The sequence below is a fragment of the Kryptolebias marmoratus genome, linkage group LG13 (genome assembly GCF_001649575.2).
Source record: "Kryptolebias marmoratus isolate JLee-2015 linkage group LG13, ASM164957v2, whole genome shotgun sequence".
In the NCBI taxonomy this organism is placed as follows: domain Eukaryota; kingdom Metazoa; phylum Chordata; class Actinopteri; order Cyprinodontiformes; family Rivulidae; genus Kryptolebias; species Kryptolebias marmoratus.
This window is the reverse complement of record NC_051442.1, coordinates 3679031-3705686: the sequence shown is the minus strand read 5'-3', so window position 1 is coordinate 3705686 and position 26656 is coordinate 3679031. Positions and strand designations below refer to the sequence as shown.

General features: G+C 39.4%; 1 protein-coding gene across 5 annotated transcripts in view; it reads left to right on the top strand.

Moving 5' to 3' along the window:
* The window catches only part of cadm1a (cell adhesion molecule 1a), a 384640-nt gene extending 358273 nt beyond the window's left edge, over positions 1-26367 (top strand). For all 5 annotated transcript variants that reach the window (XM_017419883.3, XM_017419886.3, XM_017419882.3 and 2 more), the window contains 2 exons: positions 16491-16619; positions 19411-26367. In XM_017419883.3, coding sequence (XP_017275372.1) covers positions 16491-16619; positions 19411-19529 — 248 coding nt within the window. In that variant the 3' untranslated portion in view covers positions 19530-26367. The remainder of the gene's footprint in view (positions 1-16490; positions 16620-19410) is intronic.
* The last annotated feature ends 289 nt before the right edge of the window (positions 26368-26656 follow it).

The following is a 26656-nucleotide window of genomic DNA, read 5'->3' as shown; positions in this document are numbered from 1 at the left end:
TCCCATCCGGAGAGGTGAGCACGTCTGGAAAGGATATGCCTGCCAACACGGCTGTCAGCAAACTTGTGAAAGTCGTGGGATAATTGAGCTGCACTCAGAGATCTAATAGTGGAGTGGAATGCAGAGGTATAATGGCCACTTTGCTCACAGTGGAATCGTAGTGAAGGACAGCACTTTTCTCTTTAATCCAAGGACTGAGCTATTACATTTAGATGACATTAAAAAGACAAGACATTCATTAAATGGCAAAAATACATTGTGTTGGATCACTCTGGGAGGTGATGTGAAACTAATGTGGTGACCATGTTTTCAGAGTTTGATTACCGATGCATGAGGCAGCTGACGTTAGTGTATTTTTAAGGGAAGTTTTTATTGCTCCAGGGTTTGAACTTTGTGTAAACATGGTTCAATACCAAGCCTAAGTAGGGAAATGAATGGTATAGTGAAGTGCAATTAGTGCAAATTAGGCAGAGGTCCAAATGGAGGCCATTTGAAATGAAGACAAACCTCATCCTGCCGTGTGGACGTGATGTGGAGTTGATTCATTTTTGAAGTGAAAGATGGTCACATTGGAGGACTCATACATATTCATTGTTCAAGGAAATATTTGCAGGTTTTTAACTGACACTAGTAAGTTGAGTGTGTGTAAAAGACTTATCTTTGATTATGAGTGTTTTTAAGAGTCAAAAACAGTAAAGGATTGGCTTTTTCCCCCTTCCTAGTTGAGCCAAAAGTTCTCAGTTTAGTGGTCTGTCCACTTTCCAACTCTCACCTTTGGCCATGAGGTGTGGATCCCGGTGGAAAGAATAAGATCCTGAATACATAAGGGTGAAATTGGCTTCCTCTGTAAGGTGGCTGGGTTCAGCCTTAGAGATAAGGTGAGGAGCTCAGAGTAGAAATATGGGAATGTAAACATTTCCACTTAAAATCCACGCGCCCACTTCAGTCACACAATAGTTTTCAATAGTTCTGCAAGGATTATGAGTTGAGAACAAGCTGCAAGAGCTCTCAAACCTGTTCTTCCTGGGAGAGAGAACACATTTTCGGCTTCTTGTGAAGTAAGTTTCAGCCATTAGAGTGAAAATATCAGGCTTAATGCTCCGCTGTTGGTTTTAGACGGCTGAAAGCTGAGACCTCCTTCTCTCCTCCGCCTCAGATTTCTTTATTGATGAAAACCTCATTTTAGAAGCATGTGTGGACGTTTTACAGTCTCTCTCTCTCTCTCTCTCTCTCTCTCTCACACACACACACACACACACACACAGGTAAACATGTTTGCATTATAACCTGGAGATCAGTGGCTCGAACCTGCCTTTGGGGCTCTCTTCAAATGAGGCACATATGCTGCATTAATTAGTTTCAGACTCACAACTGAGTGTGACAGGTGACAAACAGAGGTCCCCCCGTCACACACACACACACACACACACACACACACACACCTCACCAAACCTTTCTTCTCCCCTTATAACTCACCTCCTGCTGAAAGTCAAGTGAACCTCTAAGGTTCCGTCTGGCTTTTTATGATGAAATAAACAGAGAAGTGCTGAAATAGATGAAGTGTAATCAGAGTTGATTTTTCCTCCTCACCTGTGACATACAGAAGATCTGATGCTTTTTATCTTGCAGCAGATGGATGGATTTAAAACCGTGCCAACAGGAGGCACACCAGAAGAGTTTTTAGGAATTTCTCTGTAAAGTTATGCCGTATTTTTTATGCAAATAGTTAAATTAGAAGAACTGAAATAACTTTTACCTGGTTCTCATGCTGTATGTAGCTTGTTATGGCTGTGACACGCTAACAGCTGTTACTTAGAAAACCCGGGACATTTCAGGAAATTACAAAAAAAACCTCTTATGCGTCAATATCCGAATAATCAGCAGCCTTGGGGTCCTCGAAGGAGCTGCCTACAGAAAATTAAAAAAGATCTGACGCACAAATAATTTACAAATAATACTTGACACGAGCCTGATTTATTGTGGAACCTAGTATGAATAAAATTAGCACAGACACTTTAGAAAAAAGAAAAAACAGCTCTCCAGCTGTTAGAACACCTTTGTATCAATCATCCGATGGGGGTTTCTCGTAGGAAGTAAACATTTATTTCAGTGATACTAGAATCACTTTGTGTGTCAGACACTTCATGGCACACCGAAGTTTTAAACTGAGCTCTATTAGCAGTCAGACCATCTGTTGGGGATGACTCTCAGCTACTACCACACCAGATTTTAGCGCAATATCTGTAAAACCGTTAGAGCTGCAGTTATTTCTGTGTTGGCTAGAGTTGATTAGCTATGGCAGCCATCTTGAATTCGATTGACTCCAAAAGTTGTAGCTGTAGATCTAATGATTACTTTCTGAGAGGGTTATTAAAATCCGTCCTCTGGTTCACGGGATATTTTGCTAACAGACAGACAAACAAGCACGCAAATATATAAAGATCCAAAATATTATCAGCTGCGATGAAAATACATTAGTTAAAACATCACATGATGTTTTATTGTGGATTAGTAGCCTCTTCACCTCCTACCTACATTAGTGCCTTTTTAGTCCATTTATGCGTTTTCAAAGCCCAGATTCTTAAATTTTGTAAAACGTTGAGGGCTTTCTGTAAAGCACAAACCTGCATCCTGTTTCCTGCTCATGTTGAATCTATTATTAGAGATGCAGGACAAACCTTACTTAGATACCTTATTTAAAAAAATATATAAATATATAAATGCGCTGCAGGTACATTAGACAGAAAGCTTCTTGTATTTAGGCAGAGTGGGAGTTTAGCTCAGTGCTAATAGTTGTACTGACAGTGGTGTTTAACACACACCTCTGTATATTGTGTGATTAGCAGGTTATCAGGTCCTGTTAATACAAAGAAGGTTTAGCTGATAAGCATGACGTTTTCAGCTTGAAATCTTTTGGTCTGACTTCCATACAGTTATTACTTCATGAAAGTGGCCTTAGTAATTTTAGCCTCATTAGCAAAGCCAAGGGCAGCGTGCAGAAGTCATCAGCTGTCACCTTTCAGAACAGAACAGCTGTGGAGAAATTTCCTCCCGATTTATTTTTACCCGAGAGGTCTTTGTGTGGCTGACAAGTGTGGAATCTTTGCCCTAATATCCTAACAGAGATCACACAAAATTGGAATAACGAGCATGTTTGTTAATTTGAGCTGAAAACGCTCCGTCCTGTGCTCAGATGCCATTAACGAGACAACAAATCCTGACACGGCGCTCGTGTTATCAGGAGCTAATGGCGTCTTAGAGGCTGGTGTCCCTCTGGGTGGGGAGGGGGCAGTGATGTCAGTTCCTTTATCTTATTGAAAAATCTACCACCTTCCACCGACGTAGAGTGGTGAAATGTGCCTTTATGTGTCACAAGTGCAGAGAACAGCTGCACTGAAAATGGCCTATTAAGGACAAAAGTCTACGTGGCTCCAGATGGTTTTCTCAGTAGCCGATCGAGAAAATGTCCTTAAACTCAGACTACTATAAAGACCAGCTTCAGAGGATTTATCTAACTTCCTGAGAAGCTAAATATTCCTGATCATGTTAAACAACAACTCTTTGAAGAGAAGATAAATTATAAAGACTAACGTATGGCAACTGAGATAAAAATAAAACTTAATTATATTTATAATTTCCCTTTCCAACCAAAAAGACTGTGAACTGAGCTGGATACCCTCTTGTGCGTTTTGTTTTTGTGCACATGAGAAATTACTGCAGGAGCACCAGAATTTCTCATGCACTCAAGAAGCATATAAACTTTTTATTTTATTTCTTTATAGATCAGATAGATTCCTCCTGTGAACAAGAAACTATTTTAAATATTTATATTTTCACCAACGTCCCCTTCAGGATTCTAGAAAAGTCCACATTATAATCCAAAGTTTTTCTTTTATTTTCTTATGTCAAATTTTCCATTTATTAGTCAAGTCTTAATTCGACAGATTGTTAGATGTTTGTCCTGTTTTATACCAGATTAACAAGTGGCCTGTGTTTACGTTTAAGTTCTTTGCAGCAGAGAAAACATGATGTGAGGTTTACATTTGGTGTCTGTAAACCCAAGTTTTGTTAGTTTCTGCCATTACCACAGTTTGAACTGCAACTTTAATCCATAAAAGTTTTTCAGTTTGTGGACAGAGAGCAGAAAATAAACATTTAGTTCTGTGATTTTGCAGGAAAACACCTTTTTCAGCTGTAATGTGGGTCCGATCCTGAAATTAAATATTATTTATTATTCAGAAAGTTAAAAAAAAAAAAAAGATTGGAGAGGAAATTGAAATTGATTATTAATAGTTGGAGTAAATCACCATCTTTCTATTTCCACTTTAAGCTTGGAGTTCCTGCTGATGAGGTCTTTTAAAAGCTTTGGTCACTCTTTTGTGGGGTTTTTTCTCTCCCTCATTTAAAATTCAGTAAATTTTTAAAAAGTTCTGAACAAAGATTTCTCAACAGATAGAAGCAAATTCTAAATATTTGTGTAAATGAGCTCCTTCACTCGTCTTTTGTTGCTCGAAAACAACATCTGGCTTTACTGCCAGTGTCATAAAAAACAGCATATTTTTCTTTCTTTTTTTTTCTTGACACCATCCATGCATGTAATCTGGTCTGAATTTGCTTCGAGGTCAGGCTCGGATTAAAGGCCGACACCGTGCACTCAGCCTTGCTAAAGGATTGTATTATCGCTGCAGGTTTTGTTTGTAAGTGTCGCTACACCTCACAGAGATGGTGCCACAACATTTCCCCTCGAACACGGCCCCAAACGGCCCGATGGAGCAGGAGCTGCAGGATCACGATGACAGTAAATATTCTGTTATATGCGGTGTTGTTGTCTGCTCAAGACTCAGCAGCATTTCTTGTTGGCACACAAAAGATCAGATTTTAGTTCTGCTGGCGTCTTATTTACTTTAGAATAACCGCCTTGTGTTTGTTCAGTAGAAGAGAAAATCCTGTTCGCACTAAATGGGACAAATTCTAGCATGGTTAAAGAATCCATTCACTGATTTATTGTTCTCAGTCTAAGTTTGATGAGAATTGCTGTGTTTCTATACGTCTGAAAAGTCCAAATTTTGCAGTGGAAACTGGAAAAGCAAATAAGTTCACAAGATTGTGTTTATTTCATGGTGAACAGTAACTTATTCATGTATTTTCAGATTTCTGATTCAAGAGGTTAACTCAGGGAGGCTGCCCCGTCCCTATAAAAAGCCCAGCCAATCCTGCACTGCCCATCATTCTGCTTCAGTTCTGCTGAAATTGGAAAAGTAAAAAAGAAAATGAAAAATTCTTTAATTTACGTCCTTAAATGCAAGTTGTGCCAAGAAAAGTTTTCAAACTTTAAAATTCGATTTAAAATACAGCTCCAGTGCTCTCGAGCTGGGATGACGGTACAAGATGAGTTCAAGATGCCCACAGTGACCGACTATTTAAACAGCAATTGTTTTTGAACACCTTCGAAATGCAAATGACAAAACAGAGAGCCTCTGAGAGTACAAACATTTCGAGGCCTCCTGGAGACTTCCTCGTGAATGCTGCCTGCAGATGAATCGCCAACAATCGCAGCCCAGTGACATACTGGCTGGACTCGTGTTTGTGTGATATTTATTCCAGAAAAGTTGATGGAAGCTGTGTAACGTGCACTCATAACTGCTTTAAATCTGGAAAAACACCTTGCAGGTAATCCTGTCTGACTTCTCACCTGTTTATTTTGCAGTATTGTGCAAAACTAATCAAATTTTCCAGAAAGAAATCATTAAGCTAACCTTAGTTGCTTCATTCTATATTTTGTTTATTATCCATCTGTAAATAAATGCATTTCCTTATTTAAAGCACAGGGGTCGGGGGCATATTTGGTTCAAAGCTGTGTGAAAATGGCTTGTTAGTCACATAAACCTAACCAGACAGGAAGCTGAAAGGTGACAGAGCAGAAAACTTATTATAAACGGGGATTTGCTGCTTCACTCCATCATGCCATGCTGTCCCCTGTGTGGTGCAAGGAAAACAGCTCAGTAGCAGAATGCTGTCATCAGAACTGCTGGGATTTTCCTGGTAATACAGTTCGTAGGGTTGGTGTAACGGTTCACGTTCGACCTTGACCAGAGAACGCCCCGCTGCCTGTTTACGGTTCGTATGTAAATGTAGCCATTGTCTCGGCTTCTTTTCCAGGATTAGCGGCTGGTTTCCTTTGGCATGGTTCCTCCACCCAGGGCTGCGTCTGCTGCGTTCACAGATCTACACAAAGTCCCTGATGTCATTTCTCTGATAGAATTCTGTCGCCCAACACAAGGATACGCTGAGGCTCTGTTGTTATTATCAATAAGCCAGGAGAAGAGGCGGCGTAGCACCAGACTTCTAGAGTCCCACTTCCTGTGACTTTGTCCTTTAGGTTTTCCTCTTTGGATTCCTTTAACACACATTGTTTTAATCTTGTTGCCTGAAGTTTATTATCTCCTGACACCGAAAGCAAAGTCAGAGCCGTAATATTGTTCTTCTGTATTGTTAGGAAAATATCTCCTGAGCCACTAGATGGATTTTAATAAACTTTCAGAAAGCAATCTTTGGATGCACATCTGCCACTGTTTAACTTTTGAAGTCATTGAAATTCAAGATGGCCACCAAAGGCAACTGACCTCAGAAAACTCAAAACTGGCTGTAAGTCAGCCAGTTTTACAGATACTGAGCTAAAATTAAGCGTGGTCGTAGCTGAACGTCGTCTCCAACACAATGTTGGGGACACTTTGGCATTAACTGTTGGAGTCAAATCTCTTTGTCTGTTAGCAAAATATCTCATGAACCATGTGACAGATTTCAATGAAACTCTCACAATCACAGATAATCGACCTTACCCTACACAAAAATGACCGTACGTTCAGAGCTAAAAAGTGGTGTGATAGTAGCCGAGAGTCTTTCACAACACAACACAAAATACTGCATGAAACTCCACATTTGTTGTATTTTAAGTGTTTGACCAAATTAGCTGTAACTTTATTTCTTACCATGAAATGATCCTAGTCTAAAGGATTGACTTCAGGAAATATTAGGCCTTTAATTTTGTGTCACAGCCTTAGTTTATAACGAACACGCCACTAATGGTTGTTTTGACCTTATTTGTGTCAGTCAGACGAGTTGGAATTCGAAGAAATGCGCTCGCACAAATCAGGCCAGCCCTTCGCAGCCCTGAGGAGTTTTTTTAGCCGTTGTCGAAACGACTGGAGGCAGCTCGGTGACAGCAGGGTGGGTGGAGAGAGAGTCGGAGGGCGGGGGGGGTGGATAATCGCGCACGAGAGAAGAAAGTGTTGTCTGGAGGATGGAGAGAATCTCCATTGGGCCGCTTTTTTTTTCTTTTTTCCAAACATTGTCCCCATTAACAGGACTGATGTGCATCTCTGCAACAAGCTGCAAACTCATTTGGCCTTGGGAGCCATCGAGAGTCTTCGGTGTGTTAGGATAAGTCACTCCGGAGACCACTAAAAGCCATTATTAGAAGGTGTTTATTGAGCTAGCCGTGGCCCAGATACAGCTTAATATCCTGAGAACAGTTATAGCCCATAATTATATTACATTTTGGATGAGGACTTGCCGTGATTAGATAAATGATGAATGGCCCCCGTCAGATAAAAAAAGGTGCAAGGTTTCCAAGGAGATAATGTACTGTTGGCTCACTTTTTGCCTCACGACTTGCTGTCTTTCTCGTGACGATATTGTTTGACACCAAAAAATGGGATTCATTTCACACACAAAGGTTTTTATGACAAGAGAAATAACACCAAAGGAAATATGGAGCTTCAGCGAGTGTGATTTCATTTACGCGTGCACCTTTCCACCTGCCGTAAATTAGATGTAATTCAATCTCTTAACTAAATTTATGAATTTCTTTTTTTTCCAGCTGCGTTCAAGCTTTTTATTTTAAAAGCAACTGCAGACGTTTGTGCCAGAGAAGTGGGGTTTCTAATTGAATACTGATGAAGTGTAATTTTCAGTACACAGCCTAAATTTAACTCCTAATTACAACTGCTATTTTGCTCTAAAAAGAAATGGGGGAAAAAATTTTCAAAAGATGTGAATTGATACGTAAATGCCATTTCTTAGCATTTTGGCTTTGTCTCTTTTGATCACAATAAAGTTTTCGATACCTGGAAGCTGAACTTTAGTGCAGGGTTTGTGATTTTAAAATAATCATTTTCCCAAAGTTTTATTAGACAGAACTTTACCTCTGCTTTAAAACTTGGGGAAAAAAAAGAAAAAGATGCATATCACCCACTGCCTTTTATCCCAGAGTTTTCAACTCAGATTGTTTTGTAATGAGAAATGAGAGAGTTGGAGCCTTTTTTGGTCAAACCTTGAAAATAATGTTCTGTTCAGTTTCATGCATTACTGGGAGATATCAGGTGTTGAATTTTATATCAGTATATGCAATATTGTCCTCCTTTCACCTTTTGGCAACAAGTAATAATTATTTATTTGAGACCATCCAACCATAATCCCACCCTTTGGTGACCGCTGGTTAAGATGGTTCTTCCTGATTGGTTTACATTTTCATGCTGGTTGTATTTTGATGACCTCAGCTCTGTTATATTGGGTGTTTTGCATGTTTCATTTGGCCTCTTTTCCCTCGTTTAACTCACACGCGTGACATGTATTGAGCTGAACAGAGTACCGCTGTCTGTGTTGTGCCACCTTATAAAAAGATTATGACTGTTCTGGAGCGTTGTCAATGTATCAACCAGCCTTTCGGATTTCTCCCCCAACACAAAGGAGCTGTAACTTTTTTTTTGATGGTGCTGCTTTCATTTTTATGGACTTTGCTTTGGGCATCTTAGTGGGTTTTTTTTTCAATACTTTGGAGTCGTGTTCCCAGAGATCCCAGACTTCTCAAACAGTTTCAGTAATAATGTAAAGAAGTTTCAAACTACTGTGTAAAAAGTGATAAAAAAGAGAAGTATTAAAGTGTACAGATTCATGGCGATTTGGTGGGTTATTTTTATGAATAGGCTTGACTGAACTGACATTAAAAATACATTAAACTGCAGGGTATGGAATTTAGTTTGAATGGGACTAAAAAGCATTTGGATTATATTTATATTGAGATGGAATTGGAATCAGTTATTTTTAATTGGACTGTATGTGTTGTGCTGTGAAAACGTGTTTGTCTCCTTAGAGATTTTTTCTGGTTTTGCTTTTTTTTGTCAGACTTACATGATCAGCAAACGATTTTTTATCAAACAAAGACAACCTGAGTAAATACAAAATGCACTTTTTAAATGATTTCATTTATTAATAGAAAAAAAAAACTATCCAAACAAACCTGGTTCTGTGAAAAAGTTGAATCATAAATTAAACAATTTTTGGTTTTGGATAGCTGAGTTCAGTTTCCCCAGCCGCAGACAGACCTGTAGAAGCAAGAAATCATTATCCACACATGAAAAAACATGGATCAGTGGTGAACCTTCCCAGAAGTGGCCAGCCGAGCAAAATTATTCTTAAGAGCGCATCAACGACCCGTCCAGGAGGTCCCAAAATCACCCAGAAGTGCAGATCTCACCTGCCTCAGTTAAAGTCGGTGTTCATGACTCAAAAGTAAAAAAAGAGACAAAAATGTCCTCCATGGCAGAGGCCCAAGGCCAGAACCACTACTGAGCAGAGAGAACTCAAAGATCCGCCTCATATTTGCCCCAGAAACATCCGAATGAGCCCCAAGACTTATGGGAAAATATTCTGTGGATTGACTGGACCAAGCAGAACTTTTTGGACGGTGTGTGTCCCGTTACACCTGGTGTGAAACTAACACTGCATTTCAGGAAAAAGATCATCATGCTGGCGGTCAAACATGGTGGCGGCAGTGTGATGGTCTGGGGCTGCTTTGCTGCTTCAGGACCGGGACCCATGGGTTCTGCAGCAGGATGATGATGATCTGAAGCACGGCAGCAAAATTCCTCCACAACTGTGTGGAAAAACTCACCCCCACTTACCACAAAGACTTGACTGCAGCTGTTGCTGCCAAAGAAGGGACAAGCGGTTATTAAATTTAAATTTTCACAAAGGTCCAGGTTGGTTTGGGTAGATTTTTACCTTAATGGGGATGTGATGGGAGGATGGTAAGGGATTTGAATTGGACTTGGTAAGATGACTTAAGTCATGTACTGAATCTGAAAACAAACTAAACTGAATTAAACACCTGAATTTGTTTGTTTTTTACCTCAAACATCAGAAGTAGATAGCTGAAGCAGCAACTTCATTGCATTTATTTACACTTGCAGTTTCAGTTTCTGCTGAGGTTTCCAGAAGATCTATACCTCTGTTGAAGGATTTAAAACTCAAAATTTAACAAAGAATGTTAATTATTAATTGTTTTTTGTGCATCAAACAATCCAAAAGCCTTTCACGTGGTTGGACAGCCTCACAGTCTGGATTTCTGACCTTTCTGGAGCACCTTGGTCTAAACGTTTGCTTTTCCACATGTCCACATGACAAACAGGAATATGACAAACATTTTGACCCTAAACAAAAGTATCTTCACTGGAAAGCAGTGATGCTGAACTCAAAGAAACTTACCAGCCTCTGTACCTAAGATCCATTGTTTGCTTCACATCATACCGCTGCTGATTTAAAGAAACAAGTGGATCATCATTCTTCACTGCTACACATCCTAATCTTTCCACTGTTTCAATGAAAGACTCGCAGCTGCTGGGATACTATTAAATAAATTGTGTGCCAATATCAGCTGTTAATGATTCTGACAGTATGATTCATTTTATATCACAAGTGTGAGCTGTATGAATCTTTCTTTTTTGGATTTAAGTTCCTTCTAAGTGGGGAAAAAGTCGGGATATTTCTGTTTCTGCTGCATTGATTCTGACAGTTGTATTTTTAAACCCGTCTTTTGCCATCTGGCCAACGAGCGGTCCAACTTTGTTGAAGTGCAATACACGCTGGAATACTCTTTGAACATCACAATATATCTTATTTTGCTCCGAGCAGTGTTTTCGGTTTGTACAGTTATAGCACATATCAAAATGATGAATAATGAACACATGTCAGGATCTGAGTACGGGCTGATAAAGCCTAAACACGTCTCTGGATTCAAAATATTTGACACGGTTTTTAATTCTGACTCTTTTTGTTATTTTTGAACTGTTTTTTTGTTTAATGTTTTTACTTTTCTTTGTTGTTCGACTGTCCAATGAGCTGAGAGGAGACCTGTGAGGATAAACATTAAGCAGTTTAAAAACTTTATATAAAAAATATACGGTGTTAAATATTTCAACTACAGTTATGACCATGAGTGGATCTTTAGCTGGCATAATGTAGGGGTTATAATAGTTGTACTAGAGTTATATACACTAATATGTTTATTATTGTAATATGAGTTACAGTAATAAACATTTTTTTCTTACTACTACTTTCCAAATGAGAAATGATAAATATTTTTAGGGAATTGCAATATAAAAAGTTTGACAGACATGGTAAATATAACATTAATATCTTGCCTTTCTTATGTTGCAAGTTTGTTTGTTTTTTTGCTGATTCAGCATGTTTTCCTATCTTTTTTATTTTTCCACACATTGCTAACTACTTCAGCATACTGTGTGCTCATTCAGGAGATAATTGCTATGGCTTTTGGCTTTTATAAATTTTTTTATTTAACTTATAGAAATACATTGAGATCTCTCGGATTCCTTTAAAAACTTTGATCTTCCTTTAAAATCTTCAACACACTTCCTGTTTTTGTGTTATGCTACCTTTAGCTTTTAGCCAGCGTTTTGCTTCTTTCAGAGTTAACAATTCCATATCAGCTTCTTCGGCAACTCATTCAGCACTTTTCACGAAAAAATGCAATTTCTCTAGTTGTGTTTCTTTCGAGAACACGTTAAATAAATTTCATTTCGGCCTTTCAGAATGATAAAAGCGCTTTTTGACATTTTGAAACAAACCTTTGTCGGAGTCACTCTGTATGTGAGCGGCGTCGTGTGCCACCCGGGAGGCAAAAGATTTAACTGACATTTTTAAATAGGTTCAATGAACAGGTTCATTGGGACTTTAATTACATTCACTCTTTAACCGCGAGTGTTGTTGGCATTGGAAGTGGATCTTGACAAGCCGGTGTGCTCTTATGACACCACACCCACATTGTGCTTCTGTATTCCTGATTGCCCCTCTGTCTACAGGCAGTATGGGCGCACCAGTGAAATCACTAATGCTTAATTAGCAGATTAGGAGATCCAATTAGGAGATCTCTCCTGTCTGGAATCAAGCCTCTGTCAACATGTCCTATGAAAATGAGATACTAAACACTCCCGTTTCTCTTCGTGCCAAAATGACCGCTGTTGATTGACTGCTGTGTGCTTTGTTTAGCCCCGTGGACACCTTGTTTGAAGCCCGCTCCTGATTAATCATTTATATTTCAAGCACATTTCAAAGTAAGACTGAGCTGTATGTCAGTTCTCAGATAAGCCCGAGCAGGAGTTTTGTCAGGCGAAAGCAAACAACTTTTATCTGACTTTCTTAGGCATGAAATACAAAAAGCATCAGTGGGGAAAAATAGTTAATATCAGCTGGACACAAAGCAAAGACTGCGCTCCCGGCATTTAAATTAGGAATTGTTTTTAATTATAAAATCTCTTTAATCCGATCTGACTTTCTTTATTTTGATGTGAAATGGCTCTACAGTGGTTCAAAATCATTAAACAGGAATTAGCACAGCTGTTTGTGAGGTAAATGTTGCTTACTGCCGAAAAACGGGGATGATGATGTTTTTGTTTGTTTGTGAGAGAGAGAGGGCATGTGTTAGTCTGTTAGCAAAATATCTCAAACTGGAAAGATGTTATTGAAAGTCTCAGAAATAATCAATTCATATACATCAACAACTAACTACAAGCAAACCTCCACCAAGGTCATCAGGTCACTGTCTGCTTGAAATCCAGCAGACCTGATTGAAGAACAAACACCTAAATGGCTACAACTTGATCTATTTTACAGACTTTAGGATAAAATCTGGTGTGACAGTAGCTGAGCCTCGTCTCCTCTCTGACAGATTGAGAAAGATCTCTGTTAAAATGTTGCCATTACCTATTTGGAATCAACTCTGTTAGCAAAATATGTCTTGAACCGCTGAACAGAAATAATCATTGGATGTACCTCGTTATCTAATTACCACTGGAGACCATCTATTTCAAAATGGCTGCCATAGCCAACTGACCTTTAAGCAGCCATTCAGTCAACTGAGAGTCATTTACAACACGTACTCGGAGCGTGACATCTTGTGATATTGCTTAAAGTTTTGCATAATGTTGGTTTTAAGGTCTGACCAAAACGGTCCAAACTTCATCGTTTCTCAACATAAATTCGTCTAAAACTCTGGCAGGAAAGGTGGTTAGTTCCTTTCAGGAATGTTAGGTCGTTTTTTTATGTGAAACGACTCCGCAGTGGTTCGGAAACAGCAAACAGGAGTTAGCGCAGCTGTATGTGTGGTGATTTTTTTTATCTTTTACACATTTTGTTTTTCCTCATGTCCTCATACAGCCGCAGTTCAGAGATGTGTTTTGTTTAGTTTTTTCCAAAATGAGCTACTGTAACAAAGAAAAGCTACATTAAATCCTTTAATTTGGCTTCATTGACGCACAGCATCATAGTGCTTTTTAGGGCAGCTCGACTGCTTGGTGGTTAGCGCTGTCGCCTCACAGCGAGGAGGTCCTGGGTTCAAGCCCCCGGTCGGACCGGGCGTCTCTCTGTGTGGAGTTTGCGTGGGTTTACTCCAGGCGCTCCAGTTTCCTCCCACAGTCTAAAAACATGCATGTTAGGCTGCCTTCAGGCCCTCCTTTAAAAACAGATCTGTGATCTCTGTGGGACTTGCCTGGTTAAATAAAAGGTTAATAAAAATAAAAATTCTCCACGTTTCCTGCTCATATCATGAACATTGTGTTTGGATCTTTCACGAGTTTCCAATGTTCAGAACTTGAACCTATTTTAGAGTCACTAATCGTTTGTATAAACAGATTATTTTTATCCAGCAAACAGTAGATGTTAAGCAAAATAACTACCTGTAAATGATATGAATATGCTTTCCTTTGGTTGTTAAAACAATGACAGTTTGAAGTTTGACTCCCGGTGTGAAATAATAAGACTCCGGCTGTATTTCACTCAGTGAGAGTAATTGCACATAAGTGATACTTTCTGAGGATCTTATCCAAATTGCTTTATATAGTTTGACTTGAACAGAGTGTTTCCAGGAACTGACACAATATTCAGACAGTTCCGGCTCATTAAAAACAGACTTGATGCTTTTAGGTGTGATTCTGGAGTGTTTTACACAGAGACGTGTGTTTGGAGAGCAGAAATCGGGCTTTTGAAACTAGTCAGAGGATTTCTGAAACTTGGACTGTTGGTATATTTTTGGCTTAGTTGGGCTCAAGCCACTCCAGAAAGAAAATTACAAAAGCTTGCGTGTTACGAAAAAGAAAAGATGAATTCTGGGGAGCATAAAATTTCTCTCTGGTGCCATCAACAGGCCAGACGTTTCATTTCCGTCCCCTGTGTCAGTAAAGCAAAGGCTGCTTCAGTTGATTCTGTTTATGTAGGTAAATTCACGCCTTTATTAAACGAAGAGACATGAAACATTCAAAGACTTGTGTGCTAACTTTAAAGGTTTCCCATTCCCTCCCTCCTGAAATTAATTTAACCCAAGAAAGTTTGATATACAGGCAGTCAACAACGACCCTCTGCACCCGTCAACTTTTTGTTATTTATTTATTTTTAAAACCATCCTGGCCGCCCAACACACACACTCCTCCCGCCTCCCCCACAGCCAGAGTCCACATTAACATCGTAATAGGAAAGTGTGTTAAAGCACAACTCTTTGCCGCCTGACAAGAAGTGAATTGGATGTCAGAAGGATTCCTGCTCAGTTTAATTGAATCTGCCCAGCACTAAAAAAGAAAATCTGAAGTCAAAATAACCAATTAGATCTATCAGGTAATGTTTTGTTGAGTTTGACAGGTAGAACAGCATGCCCCCCCCTCCTCACCGCCGTCCTGCAGCTCCAGGAACGCCGGGGTCCACGGATGGGTGGAAGCTGATGATGTTTCCCTCGCTGTTTCTGTTATTTGTTAATCACTTATTGCCTCTTCGTTTTGTTTTCTGGAGCAGAGAAAAAGCCCCTCTGTGTCGAGCTAGAAGTGAGTTACCAAAGCTAATGAATGGTAGCGCCCAAAGCTGATGAAAACTGGCTGTTTGTCCTGATTTCACTTTTTGTTTTAACTATAAGTGTTCTCTTTGATGCAAATAAGATAAAAGCATAAGAATCTATGATGTGTATTTTCTATAAGAAGCAGAGGAGCTCGGAGGACACCACAATAAATGTGAATATTTTCCTCTTTTTTTGCTTTATGGCACATACAATTCTAGCCTAAAACACAAATTTGGGCTTAAATTATTTCTTCCGCTTTCATGATTGCACCTGATTACTTGTTTTTTTTTATTTGTGGCAAATATCTAAATCATCAAAACATAACAAACTAGAGAAACTGATGAAGAAGCTGAAACTGAGTTAAAGTTTAAACAATGAGAACAGCAGCTAAAAGCAGCATAAGAGGAAATTAAATAGATTTATTTCTTTGGGGAAAATATTTCTTAAGTTAATTTAAAAAATATAAAAGTTACTAAAAGCCAAAATCGTAACATCCATCTCCTGAATGAGCTGAACGTTCTGATATGGGAATAACTAAAATGGCAAAAAGTATTCAGAAATAAACAGCAGAGAACATAAAAAACAGGGAAACAATAGAGTGAGAGCTGAAGCAGCGATAAATTCTCAAAGAAAGCTGAAATATGTTGTGAATTCTTGCATTTTGACAAGAACGCAGAAATCCCTAATCACTTCCTGATTGCAGTGATAGCAGCAACTGCCTGTTTTATAAACACTTATTAAAATATTGATGAAATAAAAGTCAGGTTCAACTATGAACAGAGAAAATATAATTGCATCTTGTTTTGAAAAAAACAACGAGCGTTACAAATAAAGGAGCATAAATGTGACGTGCTTTCTTTTTCAACGCGTTTTTTTATTTGTTTGTTTGTTTGTTTCTGCAAAAAAAGGTAAAAAAAAAAAATCACTGTACGGCTTTGTGTGTACGTGTCTTCATAAAAATTTATGTAGAAAATGGAAAGATGTCAAAAGTTGTTTTGTTTTTTTCTTCTTTTAATTTGAAGCTGCGTATCACAGCCGCTCTGGATTCACAGAGGTCTGAGTGTTCAGCTCCAGGCAGCGGGGAAACAGAGACGTTCACGTCTCCGTGTTGTTAAAGCAGCAGATTTTAGGCTCTGCAAGCTTCCTGCATTAGGTGGAATCTACATCTCTATCACATTCCACTGTCAGACATCCCCACGGGGGTTTGGTGGCTGATTGCTATTCCCACTATGTGACGGGCAGTTTTAACAGTTCTGTTCCCCACATTGATTTTTCTTTTTTTTTCTTCTTCTTCTGCTGCTGCCGCTGCTTACAGATTCCCGAGCTGGAGAGGGAGCGCCCAGAACGGTGGACCATGCAGTTATCGGAGGGGTGGTGGCCGTGGTCGTCTTCGCCATGCTCTGCCTGCTCATCGTCCTGGGGCGCTACTTTGCGAGACACAAAGGTAGAAGACGAGAAACGAGCACCACAGTTTGGTCCCTGGTTATACAGTTTAACTCATATGATACAGCAGCAACGTGCAAAAGTTTTCAACCACCACTCATTTTATTAAGCTTTGCTTTCAAGTAGTCAGACTTTTTTTAAAATAGTTTTGCTCTGACAGGATACTGTGCTGTGTGTTTAAAAACAAGGAAAGTGGACAAGTAAAGGACAAAACAAGACGCGTCAGACCTTAAAAAGATATTTCCAGCAACTGATCATTAACTAAAAGCCATGATTCTTAATTAAACAACAGGATGAACTGGACTGAAAATGAGTGAAACAGAAGCCATAGTTAAAAATTTACATCTCAGCTCCTACCACACCAGATTTTAGCTCAGTACTTGCAAAATTAGCTGATTTAAAGACTTTTCTTGTTTTTGTTTTTGAAGGTCAGTTGGCTGTGGCAACCATCTTGAATCCTGTTGATTCCAAAATATTACGTTTTGCAACTTGATGATATTTTCCTAACAGACAGATGCAGAAACATTATCGCCCCACCTTCGCCTTTCATCAGTGTGGGATAACTAAAGGAGGACTCAAGACTTTTGCACAGTACTTTATATGATTTTTGAAATACTGTTTATTATCTTTTCTTTTCTTAAAGCTGCAGCCTTTCTTTAGAAGGTCACTGTTGTCCTCTAAAGAGATCTTCTGCAGCCTTCTCGTGTTTCCGTAAGAACTTATTTTTACATCATTAGATAAATTTGAGCCAAACGATGAAAAGACAGCTATTAAAGCTCCGGGTTACTGATGATGAGTAAAATTACATTTTTCCAGCGGCGCTGATGAATAGTATGACGAGTCTTGTGTGCCACCCTCATAACAGCAGAATAATTACAATCTATAAAGAATTTCACACTTTAATGTTTCTCAGGCGTGAGGAAATGGAATTACGTACATTAAACACTTCAGGAAAAGAAAACTCTATAAATGAGGCAAAGTAAAGGTACAATAAATTTAAGCATTTAGATTTCTGTCTAAATGTTTACATCAGCATGTGAGCTGTAGGTTTGTGCAAAACACTTCTGTAGTTTAAAGGAAGGATATGAGTTAGCACCTCCTTCCACTCACCTCAGTGAACATACTCCTAATATTCACAAATTAGTCATGGATGCAAACAGCCTTTTATTTAACTCATCTATCCATCCATCCATCTTCTGCTGGCTATCTATGGTCAGGTCACGGAGGCAACGGGTTCAGATGAGAAACCCAGACTCGTCTCCCTACAACACCCTCCAGCTCCTGGAGGATCCTAAGGCGCTCTCAGGCCAGAGCAGATCTATAACCCCTCCAGGAAGTTCTGGGTTTCATCCCGGTGAGATGTGCCTCTCCCAGGAGGCGTCCTAATCAGTTGGTTGAACCACCTCAGCTGACTCTTTTTGACGCCGAGGAGCAGCAGCGGACAGAGCGCCTCACCCTCCAGATTTCAGCTGCTTCTATCCGGACTCTCGTTCTTCCTGTCATGATCCAAACCTCATGGCCACAGATGAGGGTTGGAGCATAAACAGACCAGTGAATCGAGAAAGTTGCCCTTAGGCTCCTCCTTCACCATGACAGACCGTCACAATCACCGCGGATGAACCCAAACCAGTCACCCTGCTCTCCACACTGTGCCTTAATATGTTGTTCATTAACAACATAAGGGGCAGCCCTGCCGGGGTCCAATCTGCACAGGGAATGAGCTCGACTTTGTGCCAAGGACGCAGGCAAGGCTTATACAGGGAGCAGACGGCCCGTAAAAATGACCCTGGTACCCTTCAAAGAACGCAGGGAGAACACAGATCCACAAAATGCATGTAGACTGGAGAGTGAAACTCCCATGAGCCCCTTATCGACTTTACACGAGTCCGCTGTTCGGTGGGCCGAACAAAAAGCCGCCTCGTTGCTCCTGAATGTAAGGATCAACAATCTGCCGGCGCCTCCCGTCCAAACCACCAGAGTTAACTTTCCCAGGGAGGCAGAGAAGTGTCATCCCTCGCAGGTTGGATCAGTCTCTCCAGTCTGCCTTTTTAAAAATGGCTTATTTTGTTTGTTTGCAATTCACAAAGTAAGTCTTTTGCTCGTGTGATTTTTTTTTTATTATTATTTTGCAACACGTGTTATATTTATGCATTTCATGTTTTGTGCTGCTGCAGAGCATTGAGCTTTCTTTCACTGTCACCAACCAGTGGACCAAGTTAAAATGTCAGATTTAGCATTTTGTCTTCCTCCAGGGAAACCAATATAACATTTTTCTGCTTCCCACCTGGTGTCTTAACATGTCCAGGGTCACCAACAGGTTACGTTTTGTTGCAGCACCTCTGAGCACCTTGTTTCTGTCGACTCAAACAATAATTTCTCACATTTGGCATTTTTCTCTGCCTCACTCATGCTGGAATATCGTCACCATCACTAAACTCTGCTGCTGCGGTCGGCCGTGAATAAATCTTGCAAATTAGGTTTGAAGTGGCTTTTTCTTCGGCTGAACTTGACAAGGTTAATTTGAACGTGTGATCCGCATTCTTGTCCGCACTCGAGATCATTTCAAAGCCGTGATTTTCATGTGCCAATCTTACTGAGGGAAAAACGTTGTATAATCTGAATATAACAACTTGCTTGTGTTGGGTGGATGTAAACGGCCACACAGTGGAGGATTTGCATAATTAGGTGCTGTGAATGGAGGGTCACATTTTAATCTTTGGTATCATCCGAGCCGCAGGCTATCACTCAGTCCCTGACATCGTCTTCCTCCTCTCCCCCCTCCTCCTCCTCAGGTACCTACTTCACACATGAAGCCAAAGGAGCAGATGATGCAGCGGATGCAGACACAGCCATCATCAACGCAGAGGGTGGCCACACCAACTCCGACGAAAAGAAGGAGTACTACATCTAATCCAAACAGGACCCCCTCACTCCAGTCCTCCTCGGGACGTGGAGCTGGTTTTTTCGGGGGGGGATGTGGGGCAAGGGTTTGACAGAGAGCTTTTGATTTGGGAGAATCGAGGGTTCGAGAGGTGGAGGTGGGGTTTTAAAGGAAGGCCTGGTTTTAAGCCGTTGTTTAGTTTAGTCTGCAGATGTAGATGGAATGTTTTGTGTGTTTAAAAAAAAAAAATCCAAATCAAAAAACAAGATTAAAAAAAAAAAAAAAAAAAAAAGTGGGGCTGGGTTGGGGGTGGGAGGATGCGCCGGGCGTTGCCAGAAATCACTGTAGAGAGCTTCACCATTCAACACCCCCCTCCCTAACTGCTGGTTCAAATTTTATTTACTTTCACCATTTGCAGAAAATTCTGTGCCTTGTTCTGAATTTTTTTTTTTGTTCCCTCCACAATTTGCATCTGTGTTGATCATCATTTGCATAACCTCTTTGCTCCCCCTCGTTTTTTTTTTTCTTTTTCACCATTTCATCTCTTTCCACTTGTTATTATCAGTGTGCTGTCGGCTTTTGTATGAGAGTAAAACTACACAGCCACTTTACTCATTTCTCTAAATGCGTCTGCACTCACAAATCCTCTCCTGCATAACAAAAACTCTTTCCAGTATACTGTGATTTGTCTCAAGCCATTTCTTCCCCTCTCTTTTTCCCGCAACTTTTGACAGCTCCAAAAACAAAACAACAAAAAAAAAGAAAAGAAAATGAAAAAAAAAAGAAATGCATGGAATGCTTCATTGTACAAACAGCATAAATGAGACACAGGTTTGTTGGATTGGACTTCCCGCCACCAACCCCCCAGAAACACAAACAAAAAGAGGGCAGAAAAAGTGTGAATTAAAGTTTTAGCTGCCTCCGTTTCCTCCTCCGAGTCGACTTACAGCTGTTCCTTAAAGGGACGGTTCAGATGTTTTTAAGTGAGGTTCTGTGGAAATGGTTATGAACAGCCTCAGTTTGGAGAAACAGAGTTTAAAGCTTTCGATTGATGAGCTTATGGCTAGTCAGAGCGGCGCCACAACTAACGTGAACTACTGCCGCCTTAAAACGCTTCCAGGTAGAAATACATAATACAGCCCAGTACGTATTTGGTACTTACCAGGTATGTAAGAAGTAACTTTATAATACAGCCCAGCAGTGTTTCCAGGTCAGAAATGAGGGATTATCGTACCAGAGACATAAAATTATCGTATTTTGAGGGAAATTGTCGTGCAGCCATCATCAGGTACTCAGCACTTCTTCTTCCAGAATGGCTCTGCTTCTTTCTTTCTTAATTTTTTTTTTTTTCCTCACTCATGGGGCGGGCGCAGCAGACTATTCAGCCAATCATGGCCGTTGTTCTGAGGCAAACGCATACACGTCACTCATAGCTCACATTTATAAAAAAAATCTGTTTCCGGAAACAGATGCCTTCGGGGTTCACAAAAAAAAAAAAACCCTGACAGGCTGATTACAACCACACATTCACAGAATGGTCAAATTATCATATATTTGGCCTCTTTTGGGATTCTTCATCGTACAGAGGGCAAAATTATCGTACAAATACGATAAATATCGTACACCTGGCAACACTGCAGCCCAGTGTCTGGAGGTACTAGATATGTACCCAGTATGTATCCGGGAAATACCAGGAACATACCAAGCTGTATTATATATCACTACCCATGTCATTTTAAAAAGTTATAGTGGATTGTTCAAACATTAGTTTGTTACCCTTGACACCACTCTGTTTTACATTACACGTTTATTCCACCACAAATACTTGAGTATTCCTACTGGAAGTGCTACAGCTAGCTGCAGCTGCTATTTGTATTTAGAAATAACAGTAGGACTTTGTCATGTGGAGCTGATGACAGTGTAAAAGAATGTTTGAGTTGTTTTAAGACAACAGTAATCCACTCTGGTTTTGGTCCCTCTCTGACTAGCCATTAGCTCATCAATTTGACCAGAATTTAACTATTTATTCAAAGTGAGGTTGTTCAAAGAGCTGTCTATAACAAGATATTAGTTGTTCACAACCTTTGAACAAAACCCTGCTTGAGAAGATCTGAACTATCGGTTTGAATGATTTTTTTTCTTAGGAAGGAGATTTCTTTTTCCCCTCAATATGCTGCCATTTTATTATTTTGGGGTTTTTTTTACTTCAGTTTGGCTGATATGAATGCCAGTACCCACCAGTTTCTATTACGTTATAATGACGAGTTTTAATTTATTTGCATCTACTCTCAAATCTGGAATATTTTTCTTACAAAAATTAGAAAATTAAGAAAATTGCTTTGAAGCTTTTTTTCCGTTTGGCTTATTCTTAGACAGAAGGCCTCAGTAATAATTAAAAGAAAGTCCTGTTAGAAAGAAAAAAAAGGAAAAAGATTTTATTATTGGCCAGAAGATGCTGGTGTAGTGTAAATAACCTAAAGGAGTAGACAGACCGCCTTAACCGATTTTAAATTGAAACGTGTCCAAGTTTAAGTTACGTTCGAGCTCCACAAAACATCCAGGTCTCTCCATCAGTGGGTTCATCTAATCTCATAAACATAAAATGTAAAATCAAGCCAGTGGATTCACAGCTGTAATGTAAACTAATCCTTACTCAGAAATATTTTTTACAACTTACTAGAGCTCCAGTTTGAGTACCTTTGTGGATTTTATTGTATCACACTCATTGTGAGTTTTGTCGACCTGTAAATCAGATAAATGTTGGGGACAGGAAGCGTGTTGGAACAGAAATGCTCTGAGAGACAGACCAGTCTTTCCACCTCTGTCACGTCATCTGATTATAAACGGTTTTGCATTGTTGCAGCGGCTTTTGAATGCTTAAATATTTCACATTTTGCATGTCTATGTGTGCTTGAAAACATTCTTTTTTGTCCTGCATCTCTGTTTAGCTTCATGTGTCAGCTGCCAAAACTGAACAGGGATCAGTTTTGTTGTGCCAGCTGGGGGGCGCTGAGGATGCCAAAAGTCAGTCTTTGCTTGTAATTTAACTTCGTCCACATGTTGTGCTTCATGTTGTTCATCCATGGTTTGCAGTAGTGCCCTGGCTGGTGGCATTGTTTGTGATTATTTTGTGTTCACACAGCAAGCAACATGCATAACGAGTCCTTTCTATCCGGGACACATGTGGCTTTATTGAGATAGAGGTACGGGTGGTGGTGGGCATCTTCCAAGTCTGAAACATGGACGGTAGGACTAACGTGCAGTTTTATTTCACATATCAGGCATTTTACCAACACAAATGATACAAATGTATATCAACACTTTCAGCTGATGACACAAACAGATCCATTCGTTTGAGTTGTTTATGTTACTCTTTAGATTCAAAGTTTTCTAGTCGGATTAACAAATTCATATTGTCTGAAAACATTGCAACAGTCTGAGAAGAGCAATTTTTCTTTTTAGAAAACTAATAAGTTTGCATCTTTTTACTGCAGTGCATCTTTAAATAAACTAAAGTCAAAACAACTGAATAATATTGTGTGTTCTCTTTAAAAACTGCAGGGAGTTTTCTGAAGTTTTTAAGTCTTATATGACAGATCTGATCAGGTCCTAATCGTGTTAAAAGGCTGCTGCTGAATCCAACCTATAGAGTGACTGATATTCTTTGGGCTGGCTGCCTTTCAGACCAGCATCAAACAAACCAGCAGCTCTGTTCCTCTGATTCGTTCAGTTATAGCTTTGAGCCGAAATCAAATAAATTTGGGGGGGCACTTTTTTTAAGTGCCAGACCAGACCAAACAGTTTTTAATAGTGGTTAAGGGATTAGCCAACTCACTTAACGAGTGCTCAGCTCGGGGACGGCATATTAATTGTTTTCTGGTTGTAAATCCATGAAATTGAAAAGTACAAACTACCAGTTCATTTCTCAGAACTCTGAGAGAATAAATAAAGTTTTATATCACACAGTGGAACCAGTGTTTGAGTTTTAAACACAAAAAGACGGTTGTTCAAACCTCCACCGTGGGTCACGTCTTACTCACCCTCAGACTTGATTTCCTGTATTCACCTGGAAGATTTTGTTGTTGGATCTTGCGCAGTTGTTGTGTTTTTGTGTTGGGAAAATTCCTGCCCAGAGAAAGACAAACTCCGATCCCTTAAACACGTTTGGTAAATGGATATTTCCTTTCGGAGACACTTAAAAACTGCTCAGACCTTTAAAGTTTGCAGAGAAGCCTAATTTGTTTTTCCCTTTAAAGTTTTGACACCTGTACACAAACCGCTAACTGTAACTAGTAACATAATTGTGTTGCTATTTTCATTTTAAAGTGACAAACGACATTCAATTGGATCAAATCTTGTTACGTTCCTTATTTTTCTTGCATTCTGCTCTTTTCCACTGTAAATATAACAGAAACATTGTCATAATTATGCTTTTATTTAAATCCTGTTAAAGTATGTCATCATCTTAAATGTGTGTGTGTCAATATCAGTCAAATCCACTGGTCAAACTTGGACTGAACACTAATTTTAGTGTCCTATTAAGAAAATTACCAGATTTGTTGGTGTTGCTTGCTGTGTATTCTTTCTCATTTCTACCACACGGGCTAACGATGACGTCATTTCATAAGATTTGCTAAATGTGAAACGCAGTTTGCAACACATTACCTGTGAGATAGCTTTAATATATCATGATCATGCATGAAGACTGCATTCAGACTTTTCCCATATTGAGATTTTCGAAGTTGAAGGTTGTCCAGAAGCGTTAGATGATGTCTGTAGAAGATACGATCTACAAATTTCTGTGCATAATAGTTTGCGGTCCTAGAATTAAGGCAGTCAGGCTGTAGCCGAGCTTATAATTTTCCATTGAACTTAGCAGTTGTACATAGATGTTACAGGAGGGTGTTTCCTCTGTTAAAAACTTGAGCTCATTTAAAAAGTCACATACGAAATACCACCAAGTAAGCACTGTATGCTGATGACACTGTTTTGTGTTTGTGTTAAATGGATGGGTGGGTAGGGGGTAGGATAGGGGACCGATTAGGTTTAGATGTTACACAGTCTGGTGTCTGATTTAAAAAATAAAACTAATAACTGACTTGTTATTGTTGCTTTATGGATCACTGAGCAGATGTCACATCATGTTAGGCTGCAAACTTTGTGATTTGTATTTTACGGCAAGCACCACTTTGCTTCCATGACAAATGGCAGCTTCCATTTTAAACCAGATTTTATTGTCAATAAAGGAACAGAACTGAATAATGTCTTCTCCCTTAAGGCCGATACATTGATTATGACCAGTTTTGCTTGTTGTCCCCCCCAAAAAAAACTCCAAAAAGAACTAACAAGAACAGAACAAATTAGAAAATAACAGAGACCTGGATACATTTGTTGGTACCCCTTCCTATTAATCCAAAAAAAAAAAAATGTGACTGATCAAAAAGCTCCAGTCCTGTCTCTTTAATCCTAGAAACCCTCTCCCAGAAACTGCTTGTCAAGATGCATTTTGGTGAACTCCAGCCTGACTTTTTTGTCAGTAGTCCTCCTGGGGGGTCTTCTTCCATGGAGCTCATTATGATTCAAAATGTGATGGATGGTGCGATCAGAAAGTGACATACCTTGACCTTGGATTTTGTTTTGAATGGTATCCTTGGCTCTTTTACCACCATCCACAATTTTCGTCTGATCAACCTGGAGTTGAATTTCCTTTTGCGTCAGCGTCCTGGGAGGTTGGCTACAGTCCCATGAGCCTTACACTTTATAATAATAATATTGGCAGCTGTGGTCAGAGGAACACAAAACTGCTTGGAGATGGTCTCGTAGCATTTATCGTTAACATGGATATCTATAATCTTCCTTCTGAAGTCGTCAGACAACTCTTGCCTTTTCTTTCTCTGCTCCATGTTCAGTGTGGTCAGACAACCATACCAAACCACCCAGTGGCTGCTTGTTCCCTTTAAATAGGCTGAATGGCTGATGAAAAACTTGAAGGCTACATTGCAAGAATTGTTAATCTATTCAGAATTTGTTTCCTTTATCAAAAACTTAAGACATGCATACATTAGACAAGTGTTTTACTCCTCACAAGAAATGAAGCGTTGTTTTAAGGGTACCAACAAATTTATCCACATCTGTCTTGTTATATATTTTGAAATTGGAGCACACAGAAGAAGGATATGTCAGGTGATCGTATCCTTTTATTTTTGAAGATAATTTGAAAAATAAATAAATAAATAAAATGCACCATGCTCCTACATTGTAACCGAGGTAGTTTTTCTCCACTTTCATTTTCTTTGATAACGTCCTGTCTCAGGTTCATGCGTTGCTGACCGATGTGACTGCATCTCAGGTAGAATGCAAAGTTTAGGCCCCACCTGTCAAAGACATAAACAGCATGTACAACGCATCCATCAAGTCGAGAAGTGCAACACGTTCTTTTAGGTCCTAAATTGGTGAGATATTTTGCATATATGTTGTACATGTTTTCTGTATTTTTCTTAATATTTGGTGCACTGTAAAGATGTGTTTAAGTATTGCTTTTTGTTGACATATATCATAAAGAGTACAATGTTTAACGGAATGAAGCAGGATCAGAAACGTGTTGTGGCTGTTACTACTGTCACCTTTGAATGCTCCACCGCCTTTTGAAACTCCTTTGATTTCCAAAAAGGTTTGATTGTTTTCACCAGGTTTTTTTTGTTTTCAGGTTGTTCTTTTTGTCTCTCTCTCTGCTGTACTTGAGAAATGTAACGTGTATCAATGGAGAAAAGGAGTTCCACATTCCCATACACATTTTGTATTGGTTCATAAATAGACATTTTTACAAAACAATGAAGAGTTCTTGTCTTAATAAAAAGAGAAAAAAATATTAATGTCCAAAATGATATGTGTTGGATTTTGTTTGTTTTTAGATGTGTACATTTAGGTGATCTACAAAGGAATCCTTATTGCCTGCCACTACAGCCAAAAACGATAATGTTTTCCTCAGCAAAATAGCTCATGAAAGAGTGGACAAAGTTTAATGAAACTCCCAGAAAGTAATCTTCGGACCCCTGTAAGATGGCCGCCACAGCAATGCAACTTTAGCAGAGACATTGAGCTTAAATTTGATGTGGTAGAGGAGCTGTTAGCAAAATATCATGAACCACTGGAAGGAT